At 35.5% G+C, this 25,008-nt stretch overlaps 7 protein-coding genes across 14 annotated transcripts; 4 read left to right on the top strand and 3 right to left on the bottom strand.

The window, feature by feature from the left end:
- Positions 1 to 70: 70 nt before the first annotated feature.
- LOC8276640 (DEAD-box ATP-dependent RNA helicase 57) lies at positions 71 to 5,104 on the bottom strand. Its single transcript, XM_002520856.4, has 12 exons — positions 4,794 to 5,104; positions 4,578 to 4,704; positions 4,353 to 4,480; positions 4,170 to 4,261; positions 3,878 to 3,974; positions 3,559 to 3,639; positions 3,255 to 3,487; positions 2,158 to 2,352; positions 1,972 to 2,062; positions 1,212 to 1,334; positions 817 to 967; positions 71 to 406 (listed from the first exon to the last, which is right to left on the bottom strand). Exons 1-12 carry the CDS (start codon positions 4,872 to 4,874, stop codon positions 198 to 200), a joined length of 1,608 nt encoding a protein of 535 aa, XP_002520902.2. The 5' UTR covers positions 4,875 to 5,104; the 3' UTR covers positions 71 to 197.
- Positions 5,105 to 5,871: 767 nt separating this feature from the next.
- Positions 5,872 to 7,583, top strand: LOC8276639 (uncharacterized N-acetyltransferase ycf52). Of its 2 annotated transcripts, none has more exons than XM_048376188.1 (4): positions 5,872 to 6,557; positions 6,707 to 6,765; positions 6,903 to 6,959; positions 7,111 to 7,263. In XM_048376188.1, the coding sequence occupies exons 1-4, from the start codon at positions 6,084 to 6,086 to the stop codon at positions 7,232 to 7,234; spliced, it is 714 nt and encodes a 237-aa protein (XP_048232145.1). In that variant the 5' UTR covers positions 5,872 to 6,083; the 3' UTR covers positions 7,235 to 7,263. The 2 variants fall into 2 exon arrangements, with proteins under 2 accessions (XP_048232145.1, XP_015575767.1); XM_015720281.3 differs by lacking the exon at positions 7,111 to 7,263 and adding an exon at positions 7,271 to 7,583 and having other exon boundaries at positions 5,889 to 6,557.
- Positions 7,584 to 7,804: 221 nt separating this feature from the next.
- On the top strand, positions 7,805 to 9,380 carry LOC107261396. The gene is made up of 3 exons (XM_048376187.1): positions 7,805 to 8,107; positions 8,196 to 8,701; positions 8,782 to 9,380. Exons 2-3 carry the CDS (start codon positions 8,275 to 8,277, stop codon positions 9,276 to 9,278), a joined length of 924 nt encoding a protein of 307 aa, XP_048232144.1. The 5' UTR covers positions 7,805 to 8,107; positions 8,196 to 8,274; the 3' UTR covers positions 9,279 to 9,380.
- A 132-nt stretch (positions 9,381 to 9,512) lies between these two features.
- Positions 9,513 to 14,189, bottom strand: LOC8276638 (2-hydroxy-6-oxononadienedioate/2-hydroxy-6-oxononatrienedioate hydrolase). 2 transcript variants are annotated; one of them, XM_048376185.1, is made up of 6 exons: positions 13,885 to 14,189; positions 13,338 to 13,780; positions 10,635 to 10,959; positions 10,449 to 10,547; positions 10,200 to 10,320; positions 9,513 to 10,008 (listed from the first exon to the last, which is right to left on the bottom strand). In XM_048376185.1, the coding sequence occupies exons 1-6, from the start codon at positions 13,921 to 13,923 to the stop codon at positions 9,782 to 9,784; spliced, it is 1,254 nt and encodes a 417-aa protein (XP_048232142.1). In that variant the 5' UTR covers positions 13,924 to 14,189; the 3' UTR covers positions 9,513 to 9,781. The 2 variants fall into 2 exon arrangements, with proteins under 2 accessions (XP_048232142.1, XP_002520900.2); XM_002520854.4 differs by having other exon boundaries at positions 13,338 to 13,785.
- Positions 14,190 to 14,332: 143 nt separating this feature from the next.
- LOC8276637 (quinone oxidoreductase-like protein 2 homolog) lies at positions 14,333 to 17,347 on the top strand. 2 transcript variants are annotated; one of them, XM_002520853.4, is made up of 5 exons: positions 14,338 to 14,746; positions 14,851 to 15,051; positions 15,165 to 15,423; positions 16,086 to 16,229; positions 16,881 to 17,347. In XM_002520853.4, exons 1-5 carry the CDS (start codon positions 14,412 to 14,414, stop codon positions 16,974 to 16,976), a joined length of 1,035 nt encoding a protein of 344 aa, XP_002520899.1. In that variant the 5' UTR covers positions 14,338 to 14,411; the 3' UTR covers positions 16,977 to 17,347. The 2 variants fall into 2 exon arrangements, with proteins under 2 accessions (XP_048232143.1, XP_002520899.1); XM_048376186.1 differs by lacking the exon at positions 16,086 to 16,229 and having other exon boundaries at positions 14,333 to 14,746.
- A 1,076-nt stretch (positions 17,348 to 18,423) lies between these two features.
- On the top strand, positions 18,424 to 19,890 carry LOC8276636 (putative F-box protein At1g19160). The gene has a single exon (XM_002520852.4). The coding sequence runs from the start codon at positions 18,681 to 18,683 to the stop codon at positions 19,755 to 19,757; it is 1,077 nt and encodes a 358-aa protein (XP_002520898.1). The 5' UTR covers positions 18,424 to 18,680; the 3' UTR covers positions 19,758 to 19,890.
- A 59-nt stretch (positions 19,891 to 19,949) lies between these two features.
- LOC8276635 (autophagy-related protein 18c) lies at positions 19,950 to 24,331 on the bottom strand. Of its 5 annotated transcripts, XM_025157643.2 has the most exons (8): positions 24,083 to 24,330; positions 23,889 to 23,952; positions 22,793 to 23,282; positions 22,436 to 22,696; positions 21,522 to 21,780; positions 21,053 to 21,105; positions 20,817 to 20,940; positions 19,950 to 20,252 (listed from the first exon to the last, which is right to left on the bottom strand). In XM_025157643.2, exons 3-8 carry the CDS (start codon positions 23,183 to 23,185, stop codon positions 20,209 to 20,211), a joined length of 1,134 nt encoding a protein of 377 aa, XP_025013411.1. In that variant the 5' UTR covers positions 23,186 to 23,282; positions 23,889 to 23,952; positions 24,083 to 24,330; the 3' UTR covers positions 19,950 to 20,208. The 5 variants fall into 5 exon arrangements, with proteins under 5 accessions (XP_025013411.1, XP_025013410.1, XP_025013408.1 ...); XM_025157642.2 differs by having other exon boundaries at positions 22,436 to 23,277; positions 24,083 to 24,331; XM_025157640.2 differs by having other exon boundaries at positions 22,436 to 23,282; positions 24,083 to 24,329.
- Positions 24,332 to 25,008: the final 677 nt, after the last annotated feature.

Below are 25,008 nucleotides of genomic sequence, written 5' to 3' on the forward strand. Positions count from 1 at the left end.
AGCAATCAATCACAAAATTAATTAATCACAGCATATATAATCTTTCAGGCAACGTAGTTGCAAAATAAGGTTAAAAGGAAAAATTATCAGCCATTAATTCAGAAAGATGCGAACAAATATTTCCTCAAGTTCAAATATCCTCTGACAAGACAATCATAAAATGCAAATAAAAACAAAGTTTTGTTCTATTGACTGTTTTAATCATCCTGGTCTTTTGGTTTTGTTGAAATTGAATCTCTTTGTGGACAGTGCCTCCTCCACTTCACCTTACGCAAAGCCATGATCCAAGATGGAACCTCACAGCCAGAAACTGTCATTACATTGGCTATATTTCGCAAAACTGGAACATCATTTTCTGTATAGAAAGTAATAGCTTCTCCAGTCCTCCCTGCTCTGCCAGATCGACCTATTACAAAATCAACAAAGTTCTAGGTCATGAAAATTCCAAGAAAGCAAAAGGCTTTTTGAATGCATAACAATTTAGGCAAATACATCATCTTCCGGTTAATGTATAAAAAGATAGGGCAACAATCATCCTCTTAAAGTTGGGGGAATATATGAAAGTAATTTGACAGCAACTCAACAATATGTCAGAAAAACTGGCAAATATCTATAGTCCAATGCTAGGGAATATGTAGGTCAATTTGATTTTATCGACTGGATATAAACTCATTTGATAATCACGCATCTGGGTCCAGAATGCAATTCTAGAGCTGCTTAAATATTTATCAATCCATAAAAAATTGATACCTCTCTGATAAATGTGCATGTACATAACAAAGGCAAAGGAAAAGTTTGAAGATTGAAATACTATACCAATCCTGTGAATATATGCAGCAGCAGAATTTGGGAAGTCGTAATTTATCACACAATTGACACCTTTAAAATCCATACCACGGGCAACAACATCAGTGGCAATCAAGACCCATGAATTTCCAGCTCTGAAGTCATCAACAGCAATCTCACGCTGCATCCAATACAAAACACATAGCATAAACAGAGCTGTAATTGCTGGGACAGAGTAACTACAACAAAAGTTCAACTAGAATTCATGACAAACCCCATGAACAATAAGACAGAGAGTCATTGGAGACCTAGTATATGACCCGAGGATTCTCCCCGAGTCTTATTCATTTTCATTCTTGACTATAAATGAATGAAGGATTGAAGAAAATATATCTAGTATGAAGGAGAAACCAGAAATGAGATACCTGAGTTTGAAGCAAATCAGAATGGATAACCCCAACTCTAATACTGTCAAATTTCAGTTCCTCGTATAATTCATTTGCTCGTTCCTTGTTTTGAACAAAAATCAATACTGGTGGGTTCAGACTCTACTGTCAAGTACAAGATACGTTAGAAACAAAAGTTGGTCAAGATGATGTCACTGCTGCAAAATAGTTGAAGCAATAAACTAAAGAACTACATATGAAAACACAACAAAGTCAAATATATAATTCCTGTGCCAGAAGTAACATAGAAGAGGAACTACTAATTTCTGCAGAAAGTTCCCGCAATGCAGCTGAAATGTAGTAAGACTTTAATAACTCTGTTATATGAACTAGATGAACCATCCGAAGTCTAAACACACCAAGGAACTTCAATAAACAATATCTCAAATGCATAGAATTGATATCATATGTTTATGTATGTTCTCCATCTCTTTAATGATAAGGACCCCGCCTGTTGTATCCATTAAAGCAACATTTAAGATCTGGAAGAAACAAGTTAAAATCATGAAAAAAATTAAAAATAAATGGACTCCCTTGGATACCAACTGAAACGCAGAAGGAACTTGACTAGCTAGTCAATAATGAAATGAAACCTCCTATGACTAACGCCAAGATGGAAACATATGCAACCCAATTTGGATGGTTTAGGACATGTGGACTCGATCACCAAAGCTCCAGTATTCAGAAACATAAAAGGAAGATAAAAAGTGTTCTGATAAGACAGATATTAAAAGCATACCTCTGCAAAGCTTTGACGAAGTGCAATTAATTTCCCTTCTTCACTTCCAGTAAAAACTAGCTTTTGCTTAATTGTTTCAGAAGCAGCATTCCTATTCAAGATATCACATTAATTATGCATATCAAAGAAGTCACATTGCATTGTCGTAGTAAAGAGAAAAAAAGAAAAAATATATATAAAACTCACTTCCTGCCAACAATTACTCTAACAGCATCATGCATTATTGTGCGTGCAAGCTCCTCAACAGACTCAGGCAAAGTAGCACTGAACAATGAACGTATTACTGAAGGATTGGAGCATGCTTTGAATACAGAATCAATCTGCTTTAACAAGCCAAGCTCAAATAGCTTATCAGATTCATCCAGAACAAGATACTCAACCCTGCAAACCAACCAAAAGTTAGGAGCAAACATATCCCAATGCAAACTCACTTTCTTCACTAGAATGAATAAAATCTGCAAACAAGCCACTATTTTCTTTAATCCGGAACAGTTCTTTTTAAGGACCCCGAACAAGTCATTATTTTTCTTTGGTTTAAGAAATCAATGAAATCAAATTAACATGCATGTTTTCCAATTGCCATAATGAAACATAAAACACTAAAAAGCCAACCTCAATAGATGTATCTATTACAGAGAACAAGTATCATACTCATCCTCTGACAGTTCTTTTTCCTATTCTCACACCTCAAACAAGCATGTCATGTGCACTTCCAATTCTCTAACTTTTTTCCCATCCCAACTCCTGACCCCTGGGGACCCAATCCAACACCAGAAAAAAGATGAAGAAAGAGAGTACGTAAGGAGGAAGAAGAAGAGAAAGAAAGAAGGATTAGGTAGTTATTACTTGTTCCAAGATATATGTTTCCCCTACTGAAACGGTTAAACTAAGTAGTAAATTATTGGATAATGTGAGTGGCTACACATCATGATATTCCACAAACAGTACACTTATAATTCCATAGGTGTTATTAAATTTGTAACTTGATCGAAGAAGAATGAGAAGAAAGAAAGCTGAGTTGAGAAATTGTACTTGATCAAAGTTATATACATAACCCAATGAAACTGAATAATGTGACAAGTAGTTGCATATCATGATATTCACCAAAGGAAAAGGTATGTCTTAAATATTACTTCCCTTTCTTTATAGAGTTTTTTTGTACAATATGCTTTAAAAGATTTTCAATAGTCTGCACAAGACTATTAATGTGACTGTAGTTTTAGGGTCTCTACCAGCATGGCAAATTTGCATCAACAAAGATTACATAATTAATGAGCACCCACCTGCTTAAGTCCACCTTTTTCTTGCGGATGGCTAACTGTAACCGAAGTGGTGTTGATACAAGAATATCACATGGTAGCCTCGAAAGATCTTTAGTTCTCACAAGTTCTTTGGTCATTAACTTAATACGAAATTTATTTCCTTTAGCCATTTTTTTGCACTCTCTAGTCGTCTGAGAAGCTAATTCTCGTGTAGGACACAAGATAACAGCTCTGATACCATCCTTTGACGAATGCTGTTATGGAAAAACTCATTAGAGGAACTTAAAAATTAGCATTTCCATAATCTAAAAGGCTCAAAGAATACCTTAAGTTTCATAAGCATTGGACACACAAAAGCCAAGGTTTTCCCAGAACCCGTTGGAGCACAAGCAAAACATTCTCGGCCCTAAAACACAAAAATGGCACAATAGCTGAAGTAAAGAGAATGGTATTTTTATTAAAAAAACAAAAAAAAAAAAACTTTCACAACAAAAAAGACCAACTCATTTTAAAATTTTGATTAATCAGAGCCTATCTAACTGATTCCTTGTCCTTCTCTTATAAAAGCAATCAGGAAAAGAAAATACATTAAGAAAGAGGGAAAATCCGCCATAACAGAATATAGCTTAAATGAAAGACCATACAGATAGGAGGACTGGAATAGCCTGCCTTTGGATTGGAGTTGGCTCCTTAAATCCAAGTTCTACCAAATTGTGTAATAAATATGACTCACATCCATATCTGCAAGTGAACCATATAAATTTGATTTGCCAGTTAGAAAAACAGCTACCCGACACATCTAAAGATACAATAAAAGCAATATGAAGATAGATGCATATTAACAAGAGGAGAGAGAGAAAAACAAAAGTTAAATGCAAATTCCAGTTTAATTCATCAAGTACATTATCATCTATGAAAAGAAAGACAGTGTATCACCTTGAACTTAACTCCGAAAAATTCTGAAGTGGGGATGGGATATTATTCCCAGACACGTGAATATGAAAGTGCTTCCTTAGAAGAGCATCACTCTGACCTCATCAATAAGGAAATTGAAATTATAGGATAAAGTATAATGATATTCGTGCATACAGATAAGCAGCAAAATTAAGAAAAGAATACCTCAATTTGCTTGTTTAATTCCTTATTCTTTCTGAAAGGCTGATCTATTTCATCTTGATCATTCTGTTGATTACTTGGTAAAGCTACAGACTTTGAACTCTTAAAGACATTAAAACCCTCCACCTTTTCTGTTTTAAGGGTACAAAAAATTAAATTATCAAGAAGCAATAAGAATGAAGTAAGCTAACAAAATTATAAAGCCAACAAAATATATAAATAAATGACCTGAAGACGCAACATTTTTTCGCTTCCTCTTCTTAACAGAGACGTGCACTTGATCTGGTTCTGATTTTCCAGCTTCGAGCAATCTCAAATCATCGGTTTGAGCATTATCATTACATTTTTTTTTCTCCTAAAACAAAAATCAAAGTAAGAGAAGAAGTGATCGAGATAGAGACATAAGCAGAGGAATAAAGCAAAGATTCGAAACAAATATGGAACCTTGAAGCGGGAAAAATCGGTGGCAAACTTCTTCTTATTGAAAGTGATGCCAGCAAACAAAAAGGAAGTTCCCTTCTCCATGCTTCGACACAAAAAGAAAAATTACAAATAAAAATAAAAGCTTTGATGTTCCGAAGGAAGTTTACTTCAGTTATTAAAAGTAGCAACGATCTCCGAAAGACAAAATTGTTGATAACGGCGGCCCCCGGAAGAAGAAGGGTTTCTATCAGGGGTTTTTAGTTCCTTCTCTTTTACTGAGAGGGTTTTCACTTTTCATCAAAAATTGCTTACTTTTTAAAACTTTTATATATAGTCTCCCTCTAAAAACCCAAAAGTGAAAAATACAAATCTTAAAGGTGTGTTTAACTATTTTACACGATTTTTTGACACTTTAAAAAATACAATTTTAACAATTGATTCTTTTAGACATTAAATTTGAGATGAGCTCCAATCACTATAAAAGATTAACCAACATTTATCAAAATTTACTAAAATAAAAATTCAGATTATTTCTTTTAAATCCAATAAAATTTAATATAATTAACATTTTACATTTATTTACATTGTAGTTTTAATATGAAACTTACCAAAAGTAATTTTAGATGCAGATTATCAAAAGTATTTTAGAGAATGATAAATATTAATGATAATAATTAAAAGTTTTGTGTTTTTTAATTCATATGCAAATTAAAATGGACCATCAAATTAGAATCAAAGAAGTAAACTACTCTTGTTAAATCTATTAGGTATCAACCATTCAAAATAAATTTGTTGGATTTGCCAATTCATCTATCATTATTATATGATTTATATTATTGAGATTTAAATAAAGAAAACCTAATCTCATATTGAAACCCAAAATATATTCTATAAAAAGCTTATAATTTTGAAATAAGAATTTAAAAAATAGTTTTAGATGATAACATTTATGTCAAAAAATGAAAGACATTTAACAATAAAAAAAATAATATAAATGGGTTATAATTTAGAAAGAACATACAAGGTTAGAACGAATAGTATATAAACTTATAAGAAAACTAATTAAATATAAGAATAGGCCTAATTACTAAAAATATTGAGCTTTAAGTAATTTCATTTTTCAATATTGTCCTATCATTTTAAAGCTTTCATGTTTAGCAATAGACGGTGACAGTTCCTTTTTTTTTTTTTTGTCGGAACAGTTACTTCAAATCTAGAAATCCAGAAACATGAGCAAAATGCAGGATAATTAATTTATCCATTCAAATCCAAGCCGATTAAGAAAAAGAAAGAAAAGAAGGCAGGGGAAAGATGGAGGTTGGTGGCGTAGCCGTGGGCGTGCAGATGAAGAGCATGGAAAGAAGATGGGCAGTTGGTAAAAGATGTGATTATGGAAAATTGAATTCAAGAAGAAGAAGAAAATTGCCTGTTTACATCTCCGCTAATCCATCTGACATCAGCCCCCTGGAGCTTAGAGACCTCTACTCCACCTGCAATCACTCGTGCCATCGATTTCCCAACCTCGACCATAATGGAAAAGTATTAGAAGCTGTTGATTTAAATAAGCTTCGCGTTGCCCTCTCTCATAGCTCTGTTCTCGTATCTGTCTTTTGCAATTTAGAGGACCTTGAACCCCAAGAAGAAGCTCTTTCTCTCATGGGTCTGGGAGATTTTCTGCGGAAAGTGACGCCTTTTCCTCTGCTCTCTCCTTCCAACTCCCAACTTGTCGGCTTTGGCCGTGCTGTTTCTGATCTTGGAATGACTGCTTCCATACACGATGTCATGGTACTCCCTCTGCTCTTTAACATTTTGCATTAGGTTTTCTCGCACACAAACCTTGTTACAAATTATTTGATTGATCACTTTTTATTGATTGCTTATGCTTTAGTTAACTTCCACTAGTAATTATATAATTGTGTTTCAGTGCCTTTCAGGTTATTCCTTCATTACGGGGAATGGGAATTGGAAAGATAATTGTTAACAAAATCATAAGGTTAATCTTCTGCTCCTAAATTTATGTTAACACTTCATTTTTGTCCTTGCTGTGTGTACCAACATGTTCTTGTTCATTTGATATCATTTTTATCCAATTTTACTATGGAATCTGACATACACCCTATCTCCTTCCAGAATTCTTACAAACAGAGACATTTATGATATTGCTGCTCTTTGCTCTGCCAATGAGAGGTGATTGTCCAGAAGCCCCCTTTTGCTCCTGCAACACTCGATGAATTTTATGATGGTTCCTTATCCATGGCACTTACTCACATGAATTATCAATCAAATTTTATGCATCCCACAATTATGACTTCCGTCTTCTTCCTCTTTTTCTCTTCAGTAATGAGTGCATCTGGAGAAGAGACATGGATTGCATTGCAAATGCTTCTTCTTCTTCTTCTTTTCCTCTTTCTTTTGGTTTTCATGCAGAAACATTCTTCTATTCATTTACAAGAAAATCTTAATTAGTAGTAATCGTAATTTACCTGATCCTTTGTTAGGGTATTCTTCAAAGCATGTGGTTTTGGAGATGATGTATTGGGTTCCACCACAATGATGTATGCAAGGAGTGCTTCAACTTATCCCGAAGAAGGTGACCAGATGGTTAAACGTGCAGGTCGAAAACTTTTACTACTTCCGCCACTAAGAAAGCCCTATGAACCGTCCAAGACTATCAAGACCTAGATGACGTATTGTTGCAGAAGAAATAGAAACGAAGGACTTCAAATTTCAATGAAAATACATTGCAGCTTTACTTGTTTGTCTGGTCTATTGGCTTCGTTTGGAATGAAATCAAACTCAATCTATTTCTTATTCTGGTCCACAACTCTCCCTAACTGTAAAAGTACCATTCTGTTGTTATCTAGTTATTTGTGTGATGGGTTATAGGCCATAGCACCAGCAGCAGGGCTTATTAATATTCCTGGTGTGGAATTTATAGATATGTTAATTTGCCCCTTGACCCAAAATGAACTTGTTTTGGCAAATTAGCACTGATTTGGGTTTCAATAAATCTACATCTTGACTAAAGTCCTGTGTGGGTTTTGTAGGAATCTATTCCCTCAATAAATGATGTAGGTAGGTGGGCTTGATAAAAGCAGGTCAGGTCTCTGTATGAGCTTAGAAGAAATGGAGATGAAATTAGCATCAATCAATGATATAATAATAATATTCACGGGCTCGGATCAGTATGTTTTAATGAGTCTGACTAGTACTGTAGTCTGTAATTATTATATTTAATCATCTCTTGCCGCGCACAGATTCTTGCCAAACTGTGATGCACTTTGCTTCTTTTTGTAGTTTGTAGCGGCAACCAATTACCCTTTAATTGTGCTTAGGTATAAGAACCGTATTCTCCATGATTTAATAAAGCAAAGTAGCCTTATGGATAACGCCATTAAATATTAACGCCTTTTTCCATTCCAGATCAACTTTGTCAAAAGAAAAACCTAATACACACACCACAGGGTGCTTCCCCCTATCATCTCTTTTCGACTCGGCTTTTATGGCCAAAATTTGGGTTGAAGTTTGCTTGATATCTGCTCGTGGGCTTCGACATACTTCCTCCCTTTGGAAGCTTCAGTGGTTTGCTGTTGGGTGGATCGATCCTAACAACAAGTATTGCACCAAGATCGATCCCTCTGGGAACGCCAATCCCATATGGAAGACCAAATTTGCTACTTTGGTTGATGATTCAAACTTTCAAGACATGGCATTACATGTTGAAGTATACAGCAGGGAGCCACTTTTCCTTAGAGAAAGTCTTCAAGGCACTGCAACTGTCGCCTTGAAAGAGTTCCTAGCAAAGACCCCAGGAAAAGAAGAAGTTGGGAGCTATCAACTGCGCAGAAGAAGTTCCAGTAAGCCGCAAGGGTTTGTAGATATTTCTATTCATATTTCAGAGGATAAGGGAGATCCAAGTTCTTACACAGGTAATTTATGCAATGGATCTATCTTCAAACTTTTTTAACTCGTCCAACTTATTATTTGTTAAATCAGTTTTCTGTTGCAGGAAATGAGGGACAACTTAAGCTGATGGATCACCACCACAATATTGCATTATCTTCTGAAGGTGTGTCAGGGAAAACCTTTCCGTCAGAGCTGCCTCTTGCTCCGCCCAGACGCCCAGAAAATCAATCATCAAATTTTTCATATGCTCATCCCATGCCATATCCTACAAACTACTCCAGTCAATCCCTGGTCGGACCAAGTTATCCCCCAGCAGCAGCAGGACCCAGCTATAACCCACCGCTTACTCCTCCCCCACCACCACCGCCTTCTAATGTTGGTTATGTACCCACTTTTCTCCCAAATTCTGATTACATAAATATGCCCTCATCTCTGGCACCATCCGGTAGGGGTGCCAGACCTGGTTTAGCCATGGGTGTTGGTGCTGGTGCTCTGGCTGCGGGTGCTGTGATTTTTGGTGATGACTTCATGTCAGGATTTGATATTCCTGCAACCTTACCGGATCCTAGTCTTACAATATCAACAGATCCTCCTTTCTGATACAATCGTGCTACAACTCCTGTAATTTGTTTGATTTGATGTTCTATATGAGACATTTTCATTTGGTTATCCATGTATATTCCACCTTTATGGCCATAAATAGTCTTGAATTGCTTTGCTCAGTAAAATACGAAGAAGAATGTTAAGTATCAATGCCAATATCAACACGACTTGTTATAAGCTGTAATATTCTCTATTTTACAAGGTGTGTGCCTCAAGGGACAAGAAGGAATATGAGAAGAACTTCAGCATCTTCACAATTATTATACAACCACTGTATAACCACAATAATCAAGTATACAGTTGGATGGCCATGCAAATATTACATTCACCTCATTGTTTAGTTACCTGGTTTGAGTATCAGATTGTACAAATTTCATAATCTCGATGGAAACAATGACCTTTAGAATGACACCTTTCACATATATTTGGTTTCTTTTTTGCTGCTTCGTTATAAGCTTTTAAATTTTAGTAGGAACGGATATATGGTTCTAGCACAAATTTTAACTGGTTGCTGGAACAGATGGCTCCTTTGACGGTCCCTTTGAATCAGCAAAAGCTTTTTGCAGAAACTTCTCGACAGCTGAAACAAACTCTTCAACTTTCTCTTCATGGGGCAAATGGCCACAATGCTTAATTACTTTGAGGCAAGATCCAGGTATTGCTTCTGAAAGTCTCGTAGCATTCCAAGCTGGAACAATTCGATCATTGTCACCGGTGATGATCAGAACTGAGCCATAAGAGAAAACGAGAAGGATCACCATTGCATTCTACCAGTTAAAACATAATAAAAGAACCTGTGCATTCTAGGATTCAGGGACAAGAAAACAGATTAGCAAAACTTGAACCAAAAAGTTTTATCCATGTCCATTAATCCTTATTCAAAGGCATCTCTCACAGACCTATTAAAAGTATAATTACCAGGACATGAGATTTCATGAAGTCTTCTTGAAAGTGGTGGCTTTGAATCAGAGACAGAACTTGCAAGTGTTGCTGCAGTAAATTCTGCAAGAGCCTTGTCCCAGCCCTTAGCTCTCAGAGGCTGCATTAATCTTCAAGTAAGCAATATGCAGGCAACATCAAATGAATTCTGCTTAAGCTCTCCCAGGAATCCAACTTTTATGCTACTTCTAGAAGAAAACAAGAAACAAGACAGCAAAACAATATTACCTTTGTGTAACCGTCCAGAACATGTTCTGTGACTTGATTTGAATCGTACCAAGCAATTTTTACTGCCGCTATACCAAATTTATCAATTAACATCCTTATCTGATAATCACATAAGGTAAGTCATCATTACAAAAGGTAGTGAATAATGTAAATAATATAGAGATTGGTGATAAAGAAATTCTATACCAGCATTACACCAAGGGCAGAGCACAAAATAGTTGACAGCACTTTCTTATACAAAGATTTGAGCATATCTGTCATTCCCTTAACCATTTGCATTATTGCCTGAGTGACTTTTGCTGTAAACTTTGATACAATCTCCAAAAGCTTGATAAATTGATTACTGAACATATTTGAATTTGATCCTTTTCGTTTATCCTGGGTATCCCGTCCTGTTTCATTTCTTCCAGAGCTCAGAGCAATTATTGCTGGGGCAACAAGAATTAGAGCTGCAATTCTTTCTGGAGCCTCAAAATATGAATTGACAGCCACAAGAGAACCAGCAGAGTGCCTGGCACATTGAATTTTAATGGATTTAGAGAGATCAAACTTCCCAGAAAAAAAGAAATAAAAGTGATGTTCACTCACCAATAAACAAGTAAAGACAGTGAACCAAATACAACTAGTAAACTGCAAATAGTCAGCAGCTAAAGCTAGGACTAATTTCAATAATTGAACAAACTGAAACAGAAGCCAAACAAACTGTACACGAGCAAGACTACTAACTCTGTTTGCCAGCAGTGTATATATGTCTACAGAAGCTTCTTTCTTGCCTCTCATTCAGTGATAATATATGAGGCTAATAAGCCATATGACTTGCAGTATTACCTTCCAGTCTATAACGAGGATGATAAAAGCAATAATTTTTTTTAAAAAAAAATTTCAGATCCAGGTCGTACAAACAACATGATTAATCGCCCTTTTATAAGAATGTCTAACAAGTGGAAAAGAAAATGTCCCCTCTCTGATCTCATATCCTAAGAAATGGGGAAATGGAAATAATTAAAAAGAAGATCAATTGTTAAAATGTATGTGTGTGTGAAAAATAAAATAGCATACCCTACCCCACTAGAATTGCCTCCTCAGATGCCAGGAAATCAATGATATATAAGGTAGCAAGAATGGAGATTGTCATGAAGTGTGGACAAAGTTCTCATATCCTGGGTACAAGAAGATAAATGCATTTAAGAATGGAGCCTGGATGTTAATGAAAGGGCAAGAACTTTGGAAGCGGCAACCTCTACCAGGCACTTCATTACTCGGCTCCAAGAAAAAATGGAAGCTCCAAATCCATGTAATAAGATAATAGGAAGGCTAATCCTGTGCAAAGTAGATTCAGGAAGTTGAGAAAAAGTATGTGCTAATGACTCTGCAATGTATAAGTGTATCTGTATCTCTTTAAACTCACAAAAAGAACTGTCTAGGTCTGCTAAACATTGAGGGTCCAACAATTCATCTTGATCAATGCCAGCTAATCTCTTTCTTTTTTCTTTCTGCTGTGTTTTTGAGCCCAACCACTGCTCTAGAGATTGAAAGGAGAAATAATGTATTTTTAAAATTAGCAGTATAGAATATCAAAAATCGAGAAAAGCTCAGTGATGGTAGGAATAGAGAATATATGGAAAAATAGCATTAAACATGAGTAACAGAAATTAAAATACCAGAGTCGCTGACTGAATCAGAAGAAGAGAAGCATGGGAAAGAAATTTATCAGAGGGAAATTTTGAATAAAAAAGTGCTAATTCACCCTGCCAATCCGAAAATTTGAGAATGTTGCCACTCTTCTCAATATTTAACTGTTGTTTCTTGATCCCATAAGCACAACCAGTAATGAAGCTTCAAGATTCAGAGTACAATCAACAGGATATGGGCAGCAGAAAAAGAAAGAAGCTTGATTTAGGTAATGGAAGAAGAAGATAAACGAAAAGAGAGAGACATTGCAAAAGAAATTTTAATTTCTATTATTGAATCAATTTATATCAAATGGAATTTACACCTAAAGAACTTGCAACTTAACTTCTGTTACAACTACTATTGCGTCACAACCAACTTTGCCAGCTCATATTCTTTTCCCTAAAAAATCTAAGTCCTTTGATCATCAATTATCAGCATCAGCTATAAGCTTGATCATCCTGCACTAACATTCACTTCTCCAGCAACAGCACTTATATTACGTTCCTGATATTTACTCTGCCTTCAAGAGAATCCTTGTCCACAAGGATAAAGTGGAGAAAATGAGAATGCAAAACTGAAATCAAGGAACAGGTTTCTTAGCTCTTACTCTACATGCAAAAAGGGCTAAGAGTCTACTTCGATTGTTATTGTGTACCTATAGCTCAAAGATGAGGTTTACCTGGTAAACAAGAACCACTTTTATTCTTCAAAAGGGACACATGGAAGACAGGACATATCAAAGAACGGTAGGCAAGTCAAGTGTATAAGCCACAAAACCAATTCTTGTCGAAATATGAAAGGGGCCATAATATTTTGTTGCAAGCTTTAAGTTCCTTCAAATTGCCACAGATGAGAATCTAAAGTTGAGATATATACAATCCCCTACTTTCAAGAACTCTTCCTGTTCTATGAGCATCAGAATGCATTATGTACTTGTACTTCTATCTCTGACAAAAAACTAATGAAAAAATAACAACAATAATGTTGAAGCCACATGACTACAGAATACCTTCTAGCAGAAAAGGAGGATGCAAATTCAGGTTCTAGAAACAACGTGACTAGGGTTATAATATAGTTATCATTCCAGAAATGTTTGATAGTAATTCATTTGACTCTATAATATGCCAAAAAATGTAAAATAAAAAGGCTTTATTTATCAAATGAATAATTGGGGGAAAAGAAATTGTTTAAAAGATGAAATGAAAATACCATTACCCGATTAGAATAGCCTTATCAGATGCCAAGAAATCAATGAAATACAAGGTAGCAAGCACGGAGAAAGCCATGGAGTATGGGTTCAATGTGGTTGTAGCAGAGGATGAATGAAGCCTGGATGTTAATCCAAAGGCAGGTCTGTCAAATGCAAGAACTTTGGAAGCTGCAACCTCCGCAAGGCGCTTCATAACTCGGCTCCAAGAGAAAACAGAAGCTCCAAAGCCATGTAATAAGATAATAGGAAGGGCAATCTTGAGAGAAGTAGAGTGAGTATGGGGTTGTGATTCATCTGCAGAGTAGAGCTTGTGGTGCAAGTGTACTCCTTTAAACTCACAAAAGCAGCTGTCTGGATCTGCTAAATGTTGAGGGTCCAATAGTTCATCTTGATCAATGCCAGCTATTCTCTTCTTTCGTTGCTGTGGCGGTGTTTTTGGGTCCAACCACTGCTCTGGATGGGAAATTGTAAGAGGAGACAAGTTTCAGTTTCAGTAATAATAATAATAAGCATAAAAAATGAATACTAATAATAGAGAGAAAATTAGAATACCAGCGCTGCTGACAGATGCAGAAGAAGAAGAGGAAGCATAAGGAAGAAATCTAAACGTACTAGAGTGAAATTTAGAATAAGAAATTGAAAATTGGGCACTGTTTCTGGGTAGAGTATCAGTTAGATTGGAATGGTGAGATAGCTGATGAAACACTATTCCGCTCATGTGTGTGATGGTTTTGACTATGAAAAAGAAAGACCCTTTTATCAAGAAAAGAACACTACTCTTTAATTAAGCGGGAAGCCAACTAATAATAACAGAGAGAGAGAGAGAGAGAGGAGCCTTAATTTTGTGGATAGCAGTTGGAGTTGAAGAAAACAAAGCAAGAAAAGGATAAAATTTAAAATTAAAATTAAACAGAAAGTCTTTTACGTTTGTCCAGTAAAAATACAAAAATAAAAACATAAAAGACACGTTTTACTGTGACCATTTCTACATTTGTTGTTGATTTTGGAGTTAAAAGTTTCATTCTCATCAGTCATCTCTATCTAGAGAGACAGAGAGGCAGACCGTAGTAGAAAGAAAAATGGAAGCTCTGGTCTGTAAGAGATTGGGGGATCCAGTGGAGCAAAATTCACCCCCAATTGAAATAACAAAAAACCATCCGATCCCGCAACTCGACTCCCCAACTGCTGTGAGAGTAAGAGTGAAAGCCACGAGCTTGAACTATGCCAATTACCTTCAGATATTGGGGAAATACCAAGAAAAGCCTCCTCTCCCTTTTATCCCTGGCTCTGATTACTCTGGTATTGTTGATGCCGTAGCTCCTAATGTCTCTGCTTTCAAAGTCGGCGACCGCGTCTGTTCCTTTGCCTCCCTCGGCTCCTTTGCTCAATTTATCGTTGCCGATCAATCCCAACTGTATAATTCTTTCTTACTTTTTCCTTCTTCGCTATTTGCTGCTGCTGCTTACTTATTTCTTTTCTTTTTTTGTTTGAATATATCAACAACAAAAAAAAAAAAAGGTATCCTGTGCCAGAAGGGTGTGATCTGGTGGCTGCTGCTGCACTCCCCGTTGCTTTTGGAACCTCCCATGTCGCTCTTGTTCACCGAGCTCACTTGACCTCTTCTCAAGTGTTGCTGGTTCTTGGTGCTGCTGGAGGTGTTGGCCTTTCTGCTGTTCAGATTGGCAAGGTTTGCGGTGCCATTATTGTTGCCGTTGTCAGGTACTTTCCTTCCTTACTTATTCTCCTCCACATCTTTCTTCTTTCTCTAGCCAAAATAAGATTAAAATTAAAAATGGGGTGCTACTGTTCCACTGCATTTTAACTACAAACAGGGGATTTGAAAAGGTAGAGCTTTTGAAGTCCTTGGGAGTTGATCATGTAGTTGATTCCAGCAAAGAAAATGTAATAGCAAGTGTCAAGGACTTTCTCTTGTCAAAAAAGCTTAAAGGCGTCGATGTTTTGTATGATCCTGTTGGAGGCAAGCTCACTAAAGATTCCTTGAAGCTTTTGAATTGGGGTGCTCAAATTTTGGTCATTGGTTTTGCCAGTGGGGAGATACCTGTCATCCCTGCTAATATTGCTCTAGTTAAGGTACTCTATATTATTACTCACTTTTCCCCATTAATTTCATTAACCGATTATATAATTTCTTGCAAATTGCTGAATTCTCATTGTAGAAATTAAGTTAAAATAAAAAAAAAAAATGCAAGCAAAAGACCTCAATAACAATAGCAAAAAGGAAGATCGGTAGCATCATCAGGCAGTTCAGAATGGGTAGCTAAACCAGTATGAACTTGCTGTCATCAATCAAGAGGTTTGCTTTCTAGCTCAGGAGAATTTGCCACTGCCACAAGTCACAAAGCTGGTCTCTTATTCACTTGCTGTTGGACCTCTTTGAATTAGCAGTATGTCAATCTAGTCATCTAGATTCAAGGATGTTGGTTTTGTTGCAAAGACAGGAGCGAATTTGGTTCCACGCTAAATCCTTCTTTTCAAGTACATAAAGAAATCATGTCCAAAGAGAAGACTGGTTCCAACTGTAATTGATATGAACACGTCAAAAAACAAGAATCATTTGAAAACTATGCTGAATGGAAATGGCACTTTATCAACCAAAGAACTGCTAGTATTGATTGTTTTTCCTGTTCAACAAGCTTATCTGGCTTACCTTGGATTACATGGTTGTGCAGTTGAAATTTTAATTGATGTTTTAGCCAATCCTAACAAATAGATGTTGCTTGTCTATTATCCAGAATTGGACCATACATGGACTTTACTGGGGTAGCTATAGAATACATCGACCGGGTGTTCTTGAAGATTCTCTAAGAGAGTTACTCTCCTGGATGGCAAAGGGCCAAATTACCATCCACATTTCTCATACGTACAGCCTGGCGGAGGTTTGGAATTTGACCCTTGTTCATTTACCTGTTCTTCTTTTTTCTTCAATGGACCAAACTTTTAGCTAGTACATATTTAACCATAATGGTCCTCTACTTGAAAGATAGATAACTTGATTTTAAGGGCCATTGCTCAATAAAAAGCAAAATTATTGGCTGTTGCTTATTCTCTATGCATACTGAGTTGATCGTACCCAAGGTTACTGAGAATCTCCTCGTTTCAAGTCCCAACTCTAATGGACATAATCACTGAATTAAGATTCTGTACATGTGTTAGGTTAATGTGATCTCATGTTCTTCTTCATTATGGTAATTTGTCGGGGATAACATGTGAACATAATACGCAACTGTGAATTCGTAACTGGATTGCTGAGGGTCACATATTCAAGGAAAGCAAAGTGGAATCACCATTCAATCTCTTCATATTCATTGAAAAAAAGGTTCTAGGCTGAAATTCTGTTAGTAGGTTTGTTGGTATACACATTATATGGACAGAGACATGCTTTTTCTTGCTTCAATTAATCATTTCCGCCCCTGCAAATAAAACATAAATGAAATGTAGATGTCAATGTTTTGCCTGAATGTTGATATACTTTCCTCTAATTCTAAGAGAGATCTCTCCTGATCCACTTTATTTAATTTCCTTGACAGGCCAGCCTTGCCTTTTCTGCTATTAGAGATAGAAAAGCTATTGGAAAAGTGATGATTGCATTTGATGGTGGAAGAAGTATGACATCTAAGCTATAATCAAGTCAAATGAGGTGGAGCGGGATGCAGAAAGCAATCCTTTGTTCTCAACGTCAGAATCTTCTCCTTACAATCCGTCAACAGTTACACTGTCATGTTTTGTTTTTGTGGCCAGAGTCATAAGCCCATAGCAAACACAAGGAAGGATGCAAGAAATTGCCAAATAAAAGAACTTAGAAATTGCCAAATAAAAGAACTTACGGATCAAATAGCCATATAGAATAAAGTGGACTGTATAAAATTTGCAGAAGCTTTTTCTGCTTTATTGGATGCGTGCATCTACTGTATAACCTGCAGGTGGAGGAGTTTATATGTGATCTGCTGAGAAACTTGCAGCTTTTTAAGAAGTAGCATTGATGAGATTTATGATATTTGTTAAGAGTCATATCATATTATGTTTTTCTTTCATGACTTATGACTCTGGATGCCATCTTCAAATGATTGGCAGTAGGAGCTGTCAGATGATTCCTGTGTCCATAGAACATTACCGCACCTGTTTCAGGAAAGAGAGACTGCAAGAAGTGTATGTAGTATGGGCGTCTGTTTTGTTCCATTTAACTATAACTTAATGGTTTCCTTGCAGCAGATGCATTTGAAAAAGAAACGGGCAAATAAAATTGTTTATATATATATATATATATATGCAACCAACAAAACAAAATGGTCATTTGCATTGATACTTTTTGTTAATATTAGGATTAGGAAGCTGACTGACTGTTCCAATTATTTAAAGTTTTAAACATTCATCGGATGTACCTTTTAGCAGCATGGAGATACTGCTTAAATCATACTCCCTACTTTTGAATGACAATTCACAAGGACATTAATTTAACCATATGGATCCTAGAATCTATCAAGGTTATAAGGTAATCCATTATCTATTGTTAAGAGCTACTATATGGTGTTTAAGGCTTTATTCTTCAAATATTATTAGTATTATGATGGTAAAAGACCAAAAGACATTAGAAGGTTAAAAAGATATGCACCTAATATCATCTGCAGAGTATATTATAATTTATAATAATAAAAGCCCATCTCATTTTAGGATATAAAAAAATATTATAAAATTAGAAAAAAAAAAACTGTAAGTATATTAATATTGAATAAATACCTGCAATTCGTGAATATACGGGATATAATTATTGACCCAACAATTAAATCGGTTGACATTCTTTTTGAAGGGTTGATGCTTGAATCGGTTCTGATAACATTGTCTAGAATGAATATAAAATTAATAAGAAATTTAGTGCCCTCCACATATGGCACTTGAGTGAATGAATTAATTCGATAACAAATGCATTTTGTAAATATGAATAGGATTTTTATTTTGACTTTGTGAACTGTTAAAAAGCATAATTTGAAAGAAGACAAAAAGGAACAACTCATAAATTAATTAAAAGAGTATTTTCTTTTCCTATAATACTATTATTTAGTTGTATAAATAAAGTTAGAAATAACAAGACTGAGATTCTACATGTAAAATATAAAACTGCCTTTTTAATGTTTTGAAATAATAAGGGAAAAAAGATTGAAATTAGTATTTGTAAGATACTTACCATGTATTTACTTAGCACACAGATATTGTCAAATCTTTTTAGGGTTGCATATAAAAGGAGAAAAAGAAAATTAAAACAAAAGAAAGGGGCCTCACTCAGGGCTATATAGTGAGAGTCGTATAGAGGAAGAAGAAGAAGAAGAAGAAGAATGATGCTGCCTGGAAATATCATACAAGACATTCTATCAAGACTTGATGTGAAAAGTCTGATGAGATTAAGGTGTGTATGCAAGACTTGGTTCAACCTTATTTCAAGCTCTTCTTTTCAAGACTTGCACCGCTCTAGATCTCACCATAACCTCCTTTTCCTCTTCCGCTCCACCTCCTCCTCCTTTCACAATCGCTTCTTTTTTTATTCCTTTTGCTCCCTTGATGTTACCGGCTCCTTGGGCGCTAGATTCTCTGTCAAGGTCGATGACCCTATTAAGCTTGTCCTCCCTAGCTGCTCTGGCTTAGTTTGTTTCGCCACCGATACCCGTATTTATGTCTGTAATCCTGCTACTCGTCAGATTCTAGCATTGCCCGTCTCTCCCCAACGCACTTCCATTGCAGGTTTTGGCTTCGGATATGTCGACTCAATCAAGGGTTACAAGGTGGTTCGATTAATTCATCGACCCATCACCCACACGATTGAATGCTCTGTTTTTACCATTACCAGTGATCCCAAGAATTCCAATTCCAATTCTTCTTCTTGGACTCTTTTGGACGAAGGCTGCCCTTATTTGGTTGAGCAGTTCAGTTATCCAGTTTTTGCCAAGGACTGCATCTTTTGGAAAATCAATCGGAGAAGTCATAGACAACTCAGGAGAAGTAATGACTACATAGTTTCTTTCAACGTCAGGGACAATAAGTTCTCAACACTTACTCATCCCGCGGATTGGAGACACATTTCCAGTCATTTTACCCAGCTGGCAGATCTTGGTGGGACGCTGTGCATGGTAGAGATTTCGACCTGCAGCGTAGTCATATGGGTGCTTAAAGATCACCACAATTGCTTTTGGCATAAAGGAGGCTTGATCGATATTAAAGGTATTGACAGGAGACTTGTTGGAGAAGTGAAGTGCCTCAGGAATGGAGAAATTATTTTCAGCTCTCTTGCTAATATTCTGCTTTTCTATGACGTCAACCAGAAAAGGTTTAGACAGGTGACTCTTCCTGTCCGCGCCCTCGATTTTGGAATTTATTGGGAAAGCTTTTTCTCCCTGGGACCTGCTGCACTAGTTTAGATTTATACCTCTTATTATGTTATTATATAATCTATTTGCCTCTTTTTTTGAAAAAAAGAATTTCACCACTCCTGTTAGATCTTGGAATATATATATATATATACATATAGATATAAGTGCTTTTGTTCATTAACCATTGTCCGTATATAGCAATTCGGACACCTCTAGCAATCACATATAAATACCAAAACAGATGTGAACTCGACTGCAATTCATTTATTGCCACCAGTAAGCAATTGCAATTGCAACAACAACTGCTTACAAAATGCTGTACAGTTAGTTAAATTTGTTGCCACAATATTTACATGATAGACAGACATTCAAGATGGATCCATATTTACACAGGAAGGACGATAACTATATACGACTCGCACCCCGTGCTCTCTGTTTCTAGAAAATCCCTATCTAGGGGTGCTCTCTGTTTTCAGAAAACGCACATATTCCTGCTGCATCATCTCCCCACCATGAACTGGATCAAAGCTGCACCTGTAGAAACTGATAACAGGAGTAAAATCTATGAGAGATGGAAGATGTTCAAATAATACAGTTCATCAAGAGACGAATGAGAACAAATACTGCTATATCCTTATTGTTGTCATGATTGTCCACTATGCAGTCCAAATTTAACTTACTAAACATCAGCTGTAGTGTTTTGCCGACCTCAGTCACTTCAGATAATAACCCAATAATTGGACAGCAGGAAAAACTAATTCTCAAAAGAAAATGTAAAAAGAATAATTTGAAGAATAACTGAGCTGATTCAACATAGAATCAGACGTAGGAAAATGCAATGATTAGAGGTAATTAAGGATATAACTAAGGTTTAAAGGAGTATGCAGGGATTAGGCACGAAGGTTAAATTATTGTGACAAGAACAGACAAGACCTATGTATAGCAAGTAAAATATTAGAAACTGAGCCTTCTTTCTCCTATTATGGGGTATGTTTACTCATTCAATGACCCTTCAAGCAACAAACTCTAATCAAAACTCAAAATTTTCTTATTGCTCGCCGCAGAGGAACAGTAGGTATAGCAGGTAAAAGATCAAGATGAACACACCTTCCATCCATGCCAACAATGATGACAGTATTCTGGGATCCAAATGCTGCAATAAATTGAGTATCTTCTGGTAAATGGAACTGAGCAAACGACCACTCTGAGCTAAAATACTTTGGTAGTACCCCTGAAAGAAGTTCCAGAAGATGAGACTTAAGGGGAAAGAAATTAAAACTCTAGAGCTCTAAGTAATAATTTGTAAGTCCCAGAACAAAGAGATTTGGACAGGAAGAAGAGACCTGAAAACAGAAAAGAAAAAGACAGATGTATCGTCCTCTAAAGCACAAATGCCCTGGAAACCAAACTAATTATGTTATCCAGATTATTAAATACTATTGTAACTAAAAAATAAAACTGACCAGCATTCAGTACCCTAAGATTTAAACACAGATTTGGGCTTCTGGAACTTGTCTAGCAACTAATCCAGTCTCATTTACTTAAATATCAGATTTTTTTCTTAGCATTTCCATTATATATGTATATTATGCATTGCACATCGTAAACTTGCTATTGCAGCATCCCTTCTCATAATTAGTCATGCAGCTCATAGTTATGGAAGTTATCTAGGCCTTCTGCCTTCTATTTAAGTAGAAAGAAGATACAAGGAAACAAACTAAGAAGGAAAAGGCTTTTTGTAGGTTTTATCTCTTAAAACATTCAGTGACCAGCTTATGAAAAAATTACATGCTATTTATTAAATTTACTCACCTCTCATAAAAGACAATGATGAGCCAGGGTTGGCACTAGTGCTTGGAGAGATAAGGGCATCAAGGAAATTTGATGAATTCTGGTTCTGCAGTGCTGGACCTTGAATAGGACTTGACTGAGAGGAAGGATCCTCCCCAGCAACACGAACTCTAAGACTGAAAATGTGAACAGTACCTTTGTCACTTGATACAGCTAACCACTGGACATTGGTAGAGAGTGCAATGCCATAAATATCTGCTCTGTCAACTCCTCTTCGAACCTACACAGGAACAGTTTGATGAAGCTAAATTCCATATAAACGATACACAAATTAGTTCCCTAGAAGCCCACGACAAACAAAGACAAGTGTGCAATCAAGATAATTCAAAATCAGTTTGAGATGATGATCTTGTCATTTGTATAACATCAAGCTGTTCGAACAGGGCCATAAAAACATCATATTAGAAAAGATAAATGTTAACCCAATTATAACTTATAAAACTTAACCCGATTGTTGTGTGACTTGTGTCCTCATAAAAAGCTCAAGAAAATGATGTGCTATTTCTCACAGAAATTCAAATGGGCTGATTAGTTTTAACCAGACTCAGTCACTAGTACTTCTTAAGCTGCCAAATATGCCCATAGTTCTGATAAAAGTTTAACAATCAACAAAATAAGAAGCTGAACTTATTTAAGTGGTGCTATAATATAAAGAAGAGGATCCCATCTCCTTTTAAGATGGGAATTTTTAGTCATATTCAATCGCCCGGGAATCCTATTTTTTTAAGTTCGGAAATTTAAGTTGAAAGTGCAAAATGCAGCATAGTAATTTTTATTTGAAATTGGTATAACTCCCAGTAGAAGGGAAACTTAGGTGATATTTATGATAACAATCATACAATGATAAATGCATAAATAATTGGCTTACTGGCTACCTCTTGCAAGCGAGTCCCATCCATTGTATTGAAAATTCTTATCAAAGTGCCTCTTATACTAGCAGTTGCAAGAAGCAGGCCATCCATTGTCAAGGTGATGCATGCAAGGTGAGAGTCGTGAGCATTAATCAACTTCATGACATTCAGCCCAAAGTGTTCAATTCGAACCTGTCCTCGATGAAGACCTGGGCAAGCTAAAACGGATGTATTTGAGTGGTGAGAAAGGCAGCATAGCCCTCTCGGATTTGCTAGCGTCTCGATCTGATGAAGAAGTTTTAGATCCATGAAACTATAAACATATATTTTGTGCTCAAGAACAACAACAATTCGATCCCTCCTTAATTTAACTGCACGAACCTCAGACCTAAATGAAAATTCACCAATGCACCGGCTTTGATGATCATCCCAGATTAAAACTTTGTTTGGAGGATGCTGGGAATTAGAATCTCTGCCAACAAGTGCCAGAATATTGCAGCGGAACAGCATCTCAACAATTTTGAATCCCCCACTTTTCAGATCACGTCTGAAAGTTTCCTTAAAAGGCTCGCAGTTATAAATACGAAATCCGCAGTTCGTGCCAGCAGCAAAGCATCCATAATCCTGATTCCAAGACACAGAGAGTAAGTCTACTTCAACACTGTCCGACTGGGGTGGGACTAAAGATCCAGAAGCAATGATATTTGGGGATTCAAAGGAGCCATGGCCTATTGGGGGAAGAAATCTTCGAGAAGTTGAAACAGTTGAAGTCATGAGGGAGGGAGGAATAGTAACTAACGCTTGCGTGAAGCAGTCAAAAAGCGAAGGAAGCCATAGGAAACAGGAAAGACAACGTTGAAGGAACACTGTTCTGCGATAATGCATAAGAATTAAATCAATGATACTTGAAAAGGACAAAATAATGGTAACATATTAAAGTTGGAATTATATCAGAATGCTGGTGATCACTCTTGAGATTCAAACTCAGCTACAAGACCATATCTTTGGAATAGTATTATTAGGAAATACAAGATGGTTTCCAGATCTGAAAACTTTTGGAAGGTAGGTGATAACAATGGTTGGTGAGTGATTGGAGTGTTGAGGAAAAGAGAGAGAAAAGCTTGGAAATTTAAGGAATCAGACAGAAAAGGAGGTGTTGGTAACTGATATGGAAGAGATTGATTGTGTTAATTCATTATTATATTAGTTCTTTTTTTTTTTTTTAATTCCTGTTTCAGCAGACAGTGTTTGGATTGAAGAAACAAGAACTGGGAAAGACTAAAATGCTATGAGAATAATATATTTTGAATTTGATTGGAAAAGTAGGAAGACTTTTAAGGAGTCGATGGGATGATTATTAAGAAGATAAAGAAATAAAATTTGAGTAATAGCAACAGAAAGCAGCATCAGATAAGATTAGAAAGAAGAGAACATGGGATGCGATTGTTTAATTCGTATAGAAAAGAAAGAAACTTACAAAAGAACTGGGAAAGAGGGCGATCGATTATTTTCTCTAATTTTAATCAGATCAAGCAATGTTCCTGTAATTAAAAGAGAAGAAAAGAAGAAGAAGAAGAAGAAGAAACAATCAGATTGTAGATAAATATAAAGGAAGCGAAGATGGATGAATTTTTTAATTAGTAGTTGTGACATTCGTAAAAAGAAACTAACCTCTAAAGTGAGTGTCGAGTGATTGGGGGAGTTTCCTGCTTTCTTCTTGCTTGTTTGTTGTGATGTAGTTTATTTTACAAGTATGAAGTACCACTGCTACTGCCGCTACATTCCGGCGATCCGTCGCCCTCGCCCTCAACCAGCGTTTTTGTCTTCTCTTGCGCCAACTATATGATTTCTCTTCCTATTGCCTAAATTGGCCCCTTATTTTTTACTCATGGCTCCCTTTTATTACTTTTTTGCCTATTGACATTCAAAAATTTAAGTTTCTTCGCAATGCCCTTTATTTTCTTTTATTTTGAAAATTTTATTTATATACACTATAATTTAATTTATAATTATATTAGTATAAAAATAAATTTTAGTTTTATTTTATAATATTTTTATTTTTATTTATGTTAGCCTTTTTATAAAAATCATGTAATACTCATGAAATTGTTGTATTTTATATGTTAAAGTAAATAAATCTAAGGAGTATATGTACTTACAAATTTTAATTTTTTTTTTATGTATTAACGAATTTTTATGCATCTAAATAATTATTATTTTTAATAAATAAAATTATTAGATTTTTTCTATTTATTTTATTATTATTATTACTTTTGATATCATGTATACATGGATCAAAACTCTTTTTATTTATTATACTAAGTTCTTTAACATGTCTCAAATTTTGTTTTAACAATTTTGATGATTCAAAATTAAAATTTCTATTCTTTTATTATTTTTAAATTTTTTTATTTATATTTATAAATATAAATATATATTTTATGGAAAAATAATAAAATTTATTATTCATTTGTAGTAACTATAATAATTATTATATTATATAATAATTTTATATTTAAATAATTTATAAATATTATATTCATCATTCTTTTATAAAACTTTATAGTTAATATTCTTATGAATGTGTCATATCTCAT

Source organism: Ricinus communis, chromosome 6, assembly GCF_019578655.1.
Source record: "Ricinus communis isolate WT05 ecotype wild-type chromosome 6, ASM1957865v1, whole genome shotgun sequence".
NCBI classification, from domain to species: domain Eukaryota; kingdom Viridiplantae; phylum Streptophyta; class Magnoliopsida; order Malpighiales; family Euphorbiaceae; genus Ricinus; species Ricinus communis.